General features: G+C 43.0%; 1 protein-coding gene across 1 annotated transcript; it reads left to right on the top strand.

Annotated features, from left to right (window-relative positions):
* Positions 1-5,748: 5,748 nt before the first annotated feature.
* Positions 5,749-7,858, top strand: LOC138873314 (uncharacterized). Its single transcript, XM_070151768.1, has 4 exons — positions 5,749-5,994; positions 6,127-6,275; positions 7,070-7,295; positions 7,634-7,858. Exons 1-4 carry the CDS (start codon positions 5,749-5,751, stop codon positions 7,856-7,858), a joined length of 846 nt encoding a protein of 281 aa, XP_070007869.1.
* Positions 7,859-9,846: the final 1,988 nt, after the last annotated feature.

Here is a 9,846-nt window from a genome sequence, read left to right as displayed (position 1 = left end):
GTTTACCGTGAAAATGGTAATAACAATTAAATTTATTGATGGGACTCTAAAAATATGTGATCTATTTTTATGCTAGTTTGTTAAACAGTTGATGCTATATATGTGAGACTTAGAAATGAAATGAGAGTAAAGGATGGGGCAAAAATAAAACCGTTAGGCCAATAATCGGGGCCTCGGTCTCATCGGTTCTGGGCCTCGAGGCCGATCCCAGGGCTCGGCCACGAGCTATTGAGGATAATCGGGGCAGGACTAATGGTTACACTAAGATCAATAAAGGCACTTTATGGCCAATGATAAGCAACAAATGATGAAAAAATATGAAGATAATAAATGGAAGCAATAATATCAAGAGAGTGTATGAGAGAGCAAAGAGAATGTTCTTATATATTTCTTATGGAGCGGCTAGAGCAACAGAGTGTTACAAAGTATCAAGGATCCCCTTTATATAGGAGGGGAAATCCCATCATAGTACAAAATACATTAATGATAAAGAAATGGGGATGGGACAACTGGCTAACTTCATGATGCAGGCTCAGACTAGCCTGACAAATGCACTCTTCGGGAACTCCCCATATCTGTTGGGGTCGCGGCCAACATTATCCCTAGGTCGGGTGTCGATGGACCTCAAGGGAGGATACTCAGTCTGTGGTTTCGAGCCTTCGAGGTGATCTACCGAGATGCCTTGTCAACGAGAAATTGGTTCCTCCGATTTTGCGGTATATAGATAGTCCCCACGTTTCTTAGAGAGTAGCGACAAGAAATAATTTTGACATTTGACTCTTCAAACTTCCCGTGATGATGTCATACTGACGACGAAGCCTCCATGATTACCAAAACACTTCCGTTGTTTCGCTTTTCCAGGATCATTCAACGTATTGCAGTTTCTCATTCTCCAAGCCATAATGTCGCTGTCGATTTAGTTCCTAGGAACGCATTAAATGCGCCTATCATTACATTTTTCGAGGGCGATAATGGCACAATTGGTTATGTTGCCACCTTTCTATAAATGGGGACCTCCTGGGATCAGCCTTTTATCCAAGTACTTATCCATTTCTCCTTTCTCGCTATCTTTATTCTTTGTCGTTCACCATGTTTTATGCCCATGGACTCAAGATTGTATGACGATACTTCTATCAGGCATGTCATGGCCTGTCTCCTTGACCTTCTCTGGTCGAGCAAGATTACGCTGTTTTTTTGTTGTTGTTATTATTGTTGTTGCTGTAGTCGTCGGCTTGGGACGACAAAGCAGAGGGCCGATTTCCTCCGACCTGAGGAAATATTTGGATTATACATCGCTGATCAAGAGGGGGATTGGGCTATACAACGGTGTGGCACCTCACTCCCTTTGCTTTCCATGGAGTGAGGTAGTGCTATCTACTAACTGTTTCATCTCGCACCGGGGCAATGTCTCAAGAAGTGGATTTACAATAATAGCCTGGTGAAATCCATACTAGCCAGATTTTTTACCCAGCCACTTCTTCGTTCCTTCCAGCCTCTTCCGCATCACTTTGCTCTTCTCCATCGCTTTCCTCTTCGTTGTCTCCCCTTTTGAAGATGCCATTCTAGGGAATCGAGATAAGACTCCCGATGGGATCGTGCTTGGAAGATATTGTCTTTGAGGATGCGTGCCTGAGGAGATGATGCCCGAAAATGTTGCTGCCGAGGACACACCTTTAAGAATAGGCTAGGCTCTTAGACTTTTACTATATGTACACCTTCCTGCTTCTTTGTTTTTGTGTAAGGACCCCTCGTGGGCTTTTGTAATCATATGTAAGGACCCCTCGTGGGCTTTTGTAATTGAATGTTCATGAATGCAAAGATATTTATTTAATTTTGTCTTCGATGCTTGTTGTACTCCCTTTCATTTATGTTCACGGAGATTCTGAATGCATGATTCTATCGGTTAGTGTCCATATCGAACCCGGGTGTGAGTATTCTTTCTGGACTTCGGTTGATTAATATGTCCTCGTGCGGAACCTTTTGTGATCCCTTGGATCGAACCTGGATTGGACCACTAAACTCGGGTCACCAGGACCTTGACTTCGACTATAATAAAAGTAGCGTTTTGGGCCTTGAAACCATGATTTATTACTTAAACTCCATGGTAACCTTTGAGAAGAAATTTGCTCGGAGGCCTGTGAACAGGGACTGCCTTTGATCTCTCGAGGGCAGTCCCTTAGCGGAGGTTCGTTTAAATTCGGACCACCTGGAAACTCGCTTTGGGCTTAGTGTGAATAGCCTTAGAGCGCTATAGATAGATCTTGAAAGAGGGTTTGTCCGATCTCAGATGGTACCCTAGGGCCAAGCCCATACAGGTAGAGTTTAAATGCTTATTTCCTTGGAGCCTAATTCTCTTTTGACAAAAAAAACCCCCGAGGTTGGGTACCACCTCGGGTCTTGTAATGATGTCATTGGCTTCCTGGAGCCTAACCTTCCCTTTGATGGAGATCCTCGAGGTCGATTACCACCTCAGTGCTGGCGAAGGCATCATCGGCTTCCTCGAGCCTAGCCTTGTCCTGATGGAGATCCCTGAGGTCGGGTACTTATAACTAGGGATTTTAATACATTTTATACTCCTTCTTGCTTAAGTTTTGATTAGAAATTTGTACAAAATAGTCCCAAAAGGCTCACAAGTTGTGGTTGATTGCAGGTTTGATCAACAAAGTAACAATATGTCTTAAATCAGCTCAAAAGGAGTGAAACTTGCACAAGTGCCAAAGACAAGACAAGCTCAGGCAAAGCATGCCCAGTGCGGCCATGCACCATTCTGTACGGTCCACACTAGGAGATTCAGAGAGGTGGAATTCCAGGCAAAGTTGCAATGCGGACACACTAGGTTTTGTGTGGTCCACACTGAAGGCAATGCGGCCGTACTCGATTTAGTGTGGTCTGCAGAACCTAAGATCAGAGAGGTGCCAGATTTGAGGATTGAAGCCTATGCGGTCTGCGGTCCATTTTATGCGGACCGCCTTAGAAGCCTATGCGGCCGCAGTCCATTATGTGCGGTCCGCATTGCCCAAGCTCAGAGCCCTAGTGCGGACGCACACCATTTTGTACGGTACGCACTAACCCCGCAGGGGCATTTTTGTCCAGAATTTTTAGCTTAGTATAAATAGCTTTTTCCCATTTTTAGGGCATCAGATAGTTTTATAACGCAACTAATCTTGTGGGTTCGACTTTCTTAGCCATTTTGGACAATTGTATCTACTTTTCATCATTGAATCTTGTTATTTACCTTAGTGATTAATTAATATGAGTTGTTTTTCATCTATTTCTTGCTTTTCTTCTTTAATTATGAGTAGCTAGACCCATAATCTAGGGTTATGGCTCAACCCTAGTGTGGATAATTGATAGGTTTTGTATTTTAGGGCTAGATTGACTATGGGTGTTTGATATTTGAGCCAATGTCATGGTTAATGCTGAATTAGTGGTTGCAAACACTAGTTTGTGTTTAGTTGACTAGGGCTCTTCTTGAGAAAGAGAGCCTAAGTCTTCAAAATTGGTCCAACAAGGAATTAAGGCGTACTCAAGAGATTGATAGCCCCAATTAAAGGGTTAAACCTCGAGAGAGTAATATCCGACTTGAACCCTAGTTGCTTGTGCAAATTTGCATACCCAATTGGTCTTGAGAAAGTCAATTCGGGCAAAATCACTCGAACCACCGAGAGGGGTAGAGTGGGTAATATCGTGCAACGGTTATATCATACTACCCAATTATGTCAATCGTGTCCTAGATTCAATTACCCATCAATTAACCACCTAGGCGAAAGTCATTAGCCTAGTGCATTTTAAACCATTTGAACAACCCTTTTAGTTTAACTCTTAGCTTAATCTAGTTGCATTTACCATTTGTATTTTGATAATAGTAGAAGTAAAAAGAAAACCCCAAAAATGAGTAGAAGTGTAATTTGGAACACATGCGCAATCCTAAACTAGATAGATACTCGATTCCAAATTCTAGCTCTCTGTGGAAATCGATCCCGACCCTAAATTGGGTAAAAGCTGCTCTGACCCTCTCTCGCTACTCAATAGTAGTGCGAAGTAGGCCGCGATCACTTTTTGGCACCATTGTCGGCGAGCTAACGGTTTTGGCTATCTATTTAGTTAGTTTTGTGTATTGTTCTTCTTTCCTTCTTTGTTACTTACTTGTTTGTGTCACAACTTAGGTTCCAAATGGCAGCGAACAACGCTAACGACCCTCTTGGAAATGTGATTGCGGGGGAGGAGGTAGATGATGCTAGAGATGATGAGGTGCCTCTTGTACCTCAAGGACAATGTAAAGGCCGCCAGGCCAATGCGAAGGATAATAACAATGTTCCAGACCCTCCTCTGCTACCTCCAAGAGTGGCTCCCAGAGTACTTCCGAACCAGGGTTGTGCGAGTGCTATTGTCCCACCCCGAATCCGAGCGGGCAATTTTCAGATAACCAATGTGATGTTGACCTTACTTGAGCAGCGTGTGTATTTCACGGACGCTGCAAATTAAAATGCCTACAAACATCTCAAGGGGTTCGTAGATACATGCTGGGGGAGCAAGCAAATGAATGTATCCGAGGATGCTCTTAGGTTGAGACTCTTCCCATTCTCACTTCGGGGGAAGGCATTAGATTGGCTCGAGAGACTTCCCAACAATTCCATCACATCTTGGGATGAGTTGGCGGATAAATTCATTGCTAAATTTTTCTCGCCGGGACATATGGAGGCATTGCGTGATGAGATATTGGCCTTCAAGCAAGAGCCCACATAACCTTTGCATGTGATTTGGGAGCGTTATAGAACAATGGTGAAAGAATTCCCCAACAATGATATGACCGAGGCTATGATACAACAAACCTTCTACCAGGGTATTAACACCACAAATCAATGCATAGTGAACCAACTAGCTGGGGGAAACTTTATGAAGTTGTCGTATGATGAGGCATGTGATATACTTGATGAGATGGCTGACACTTCTTCTGCATGGCAAAGCAGAGCAAATGTGCCCCAGGGTGACCCTACGGTTACTCATTTGCACAAGGAATTGCATGACCATGGGAAAGCTATAGCGGAGTTGACAACTACTATGAACCAATTGGCTAAGGCATAGTTACAACAAATCCAAAACCCTCGCCAAGTGAATTCCATGGAGGGTGTCAATATGCTTGTCAACAAGAGAAGGCAAAGAAGGCAACAAAACCAAAGGAATTCTGAGCAATTTGATGATAATTGTGGTGGATTTCAAAATGATGGTTATGATGACCAAAGTGAAGAGGTTCAATATGTAAACAACTATCAAGGCCAACGGGGCAACTCTTCCAACCAACAACAGTGGAGACCTCAAGGCAATTGGGGCAATCAACAACAAGAAAATGGTAATTGGGGGAACAACAACCAAAACAACAACTGGGGCAATCAGAACCACAACCAAAACAATCAAGGGAATTGGAATGGTAATAACAACAATTGGGGTGGCAATAACAATCAAGGTGGATGGAACAATGGAAACCAAGGAAATCGGGGGCAAGGCTTTCAAAGGCCCCTAATATACCAACAACCGAACAATCCACCCCCATTTCCATCTCAAGGTCCTAGTTCTTCTGGCAATTATATGAGTAGAATTGAAATGATGTTCGAGCAAATGATGAAGAAGAATGCGGATTCGGATGCACAGTTGGCTTCCTACAATACCTCTATCAGAAATTTGGAGGTACAGTTAGGCCAAATCTCACAGTCTTTAAATACTCGCCCTAAGGGTGCTCTAACAAGTGATATGGTAGTGAACCCAAAGGGTGGAAGCAACCATGTTATGGCGGTTACAACAAGAAGTGGGAGAGGCGGTGATGTGAATGCCTCCAAACAAAAGCAAATCTTGGATGATGATGTTGAGTTGCAAGAGGATGAAGTCCCTTTGGTAGTTGAAGATGTGGTTGATGAAAATAGGAATAAAGAAGTGAAGATTGATATTCAAGATGTCGAGGTGGAAACTCAAAATGACGTAAACCTATCTAGGGAACACGTAATAGACATGCCGGAACCGGTTGTGCCTAAAGCCAAGGCACCTTTGCCAAGGCCACATCCACCTTATCCTCAAAGGCCCGCGAAGCAAAAGAATGATAATTTGTTTAAGAAGTTCATTGACATGATGAAGAGCTTGTCCATTAATGTCCCTCTGGTGGAGGCTCTTGAACAAATGCTGGGCTATACAAAATTCATAAAAGATTTGGTCACAAAGAAGCGTTCTATGGATTGTGAAACTATAAAGATAACTCACCAAGTTACTGTTATAGTGCATTCAATGTCCCCAAAGCTTGAAGATCCCGGTGCTTTCACCATTCCTTGCACCATTGGGAGTGCAGATTTTTCCAAGGCTCTATGTGATTTAGGAGCTAGTATCAATTTGATACCCTACTCAGTTTTCAAAACTTTGGGTATTGGGCAACCTAGGCCGACTTCCATGAGGTTACAAATGGCGGATAGATCGATAAAGAGACCCTTGGGTATTATTGGTGATGTGCTTGTCCGGGTGGACAAATTTATCTTGCCAGTTGATTTTGTGATCTTGGACTGCGAGGTGGACTACGAAGTTCCTATTATATTGGGTAGATCTTTCCTAGCTACGGGGAAGGCATTGGTAGATGTGGAAGCAGGGGAACTCACCTTCTGGGTGGGTGATGAAATGGTGGTTTTTCATGTGTGCAAATCTATGAAGCAGCCCAACAGTACTGAGGTGTGCTCTTTTGTTGACCTCGTCACAACAGTGATAGTTGATGACACCAGTGCAATGATCAATGTGAAGGACCCATTGGAGGCCGTATTGTTGAATCTTGATGTCAATGAGAATGCAAGATGAGTGGAGTGCGTGAATGCTTTACATGGGATGGGCTCTTATTCTTACGAGCCTAGGAAATTGTCTTTGGATCTCGAGAATAGAAAGACTCCACCAACTAAACCTTCAATTGAGGAGCCTCCGGTGTTGAAGTTGAAACCGCTGCCTCTACACCTCAGATATGAGTTCTTAGGCTCAAATTCTACTTTTCCAGTTATTATTTCTTCTTACCTTACTAACATGTAGGTTGATGCCACATTGGCAGTGCTTTAAAAGCGGAAAAGGCAATTGGATGGACTTTAGCTGATATTGGGGGAATAATCCCCGCATTTTGTATGCATAAGATTATTCTGGAAGATGATGAAAAGCCCTCCTTGGTGCATCAAAGGATGTTGAACAAGGCAATGCAGGAAGTTGTGAAAAAGGAGGTGATCAAGTGGTTGGATGTCGGGGTTCTGTACCCCATCTTTGATAGCTCTTGGACTTTGCCAGTACAATGTGTACCTAAGAAGGGTGGCATGATCGTGGTCAAAATTCCAAAAATGAGTTGATTCCTACAAGAACCATCACCGGTTGGAGGATATGCATGGATTACCGCAAGTTGAATAAAGTGACCTGTAAGGATCACTTTTCTTTGCCTTTCCTTGACCAAATATTATACCGACTTGCTGGGCGTGCCTTCTATTACTTCTTAGATGGGTATTCTGGGTACAACCAAATCTTAATTGCTCCGGAAGTTCAGGAGAAGACCACATTCACTTGTTCATATGGAACTTTTGCCTTCTCTAGGATGCCTTTTGGATTGTGTAATGCACCGGCTACATTTTAGCGGTGTATGATGGCCATTTTCACCGATATGGTGGAAGACATTTTGAAGGTGTTCATGGACGCTTTTAGTATTGTGGGGGATTCATTTGATGAGTGCCTGAAGAATCTTGATAGGGTGTTGGCACTTTGTGAAGAGACCAATCTTGTCCTCAATTGGGAGAAATGCCACTTTATGGTGGAAGAAGGAATAGTTCTTGGGCAAAAAATTTCGAAGCATGGCATTTAGGTGGATAAAGCAAAGATCAGGATGATTTCAAGGCTCCCTCCCCCTATATCCGTCAAGGGAGTCAGAAGTTTTCTTGGGCATGCGGGGTTCTATCGGAGATTTATCAAAGACTTTTCGAAGGTAGTGAATCCCTTGTGCAAGTTATTGGAAAAAGAAGCTAAGTTTGTGTTTGATGACAAGTGTATGCAAGCCTTTGAACTTCTCAAGAATAAGTTGACCACCACTCCTATCATTACCGCGCCTAATTGGAGCTTGCCCTTTGAGTACATGTGTGATGCGAGCGATGTTGTGGTTGGGGCAGTTTTGGGTCAAAGAGTGAACAAAATATTTCATCCAGTGTACTATGCGAGCAAGACAATGAATGATGCTCAAGTGAACTACATGGTCACTGAGAAAGAACTTTCGGCTATTGTGTTTGCTATGGAAAAATTTCAGTCGTATCTTATAGGTGCTAAGGTTATTATTCATACGGGCCATGCCGCACTCTGGTACTTGATGATGAAGAAGGACTCCAAAGCTATACTGATGCAATGGGTCTTGTTACTTCAAGAGTTTGATTTGGAGATTGTGGACCGGAAGGGTAGTGAGAACCAAGTGGTGGACCACTTGTCCCGCTTGGAGGAGGAGGGGAGGCCTCGTGATGGCCTAGAGATCAATGATTCATTTCCCGATGAACAACTCCTTTCGGGGCTTGTCATTTCTCTCCCTATAGTGGCCATCATGACGGGGCGAGGACGGCTTCTAAATTTCTTAGTTGTGCATTTTATTGCCCAACGTTTTTCAAAGATGCGGGTGATTTGGTGAAGAGATGCGACAAATGCCAAAGAGCGGGTGGAATTTCGAAGAAAGATGAGATGCCTCTCAATACCATCCTTGCGGTTGATATTTTTTATGTATGAGGCATTGATTTCATGGGCCCATTTGTTAGATCTTGTGAAAACACTTACATTCTTGTGGTATGTTTCAAAGTGGGTAGAAGTCGTGGCTTTGCCCAACAATGAGGCCCGGAGTGTTGTTACATCTCTCAAAAAGAGCATTTTTACAAGGTTTGGTACTCCTCGTGCAATCATAAGTGACGGAGGGTCTCATTTTTGCAATAGAGCTTTCGACACTTTGCTTTCAAAGTATGATGTCAATCACAAAGTTTCTACTCCCTATCATCCTCAAGCAAGTGGTCAAGTTGAAGTCTCCAACAGGGAAATCAAAAGCATATTGTCAAAGACAGTCAATGCAAATAGGATCAATTGGTCAAAGAAGTTGGATGACACTCTATGGGCTTATAGGACTGCTTACAAGACTCCGATTGGTATGTCTCCGTATCGGCTGGTGTTTGGGAAATCTTTCCATCTACCGGTTGAGTTAGAGCACAAGGCCATGTGGGCTTTGAGGAAGCTAAATCTTGAGTGGGATGTTGCAGCCAATCTTCGTGTGGAGCAGGTCAATGAACTTGATGAATTCAGATTCCATGCCTACTCCAGTTCGTCCTTGTATAAGGACAATATGAAGTACCTTCATGATAAATATGCTCATGGAAATGAGTACAAAGTAGGTAATTTGGTTCTATTGTTCAACTCCCGGTTATGTCTGTTTCTGGGAAAGCTCAAGTCAAAATGGAGTGGACCTTTTGAAGTGGTGTGTGACCCCGTTTGGTGCTCTTGATTTAAAGAACAAAAATGGTGAAGTTTTCAAAGTTAATGGGCACCAGTTCAAGCATTACTTTGAAAAAATTGATGACAGCCACGTGGTGGCACTTCTTCATTTCAAATGATGTGATGGTAACCTGCATCGTGCCGCGACGTTAAATCAGGCGCTTCTTGGGAGGCAACCCATGTGTTTTCCTTCTTGTTTTTATTTGATTTTCATTTGTAGAGTAGGATTGATTTTTGGGCTAACTGGTTGGACTCCTCGTGGGCTTTGTAATTGAATGTTCATGAATTCAAAGATATTTCTTTAATTTAGTCTCTGATGCTTGTTGTACTCCCTTTCAT

This window comes from Nicotiana sylvestris, chromosome 7 (genome assembly GCF_000393655.2).
Source record: "Nicotiana sylvestris chromosome 7, ASM39365v2, whole genome shotgun sequence".
Classification (NCBI taxonomy): domain Eukaryota; kingdom Viridiplantae; phylum Streptophyta; class Magnoliopsida; order Solanales; family Solanaceae; genus Nicotiana; species Nicotiana sylvestris.
The sequence above is the reverse complement of the archived record's forward strand: the minus strand, read 5'-3'. Positions and strand labels throughout refer to the sequence as shown.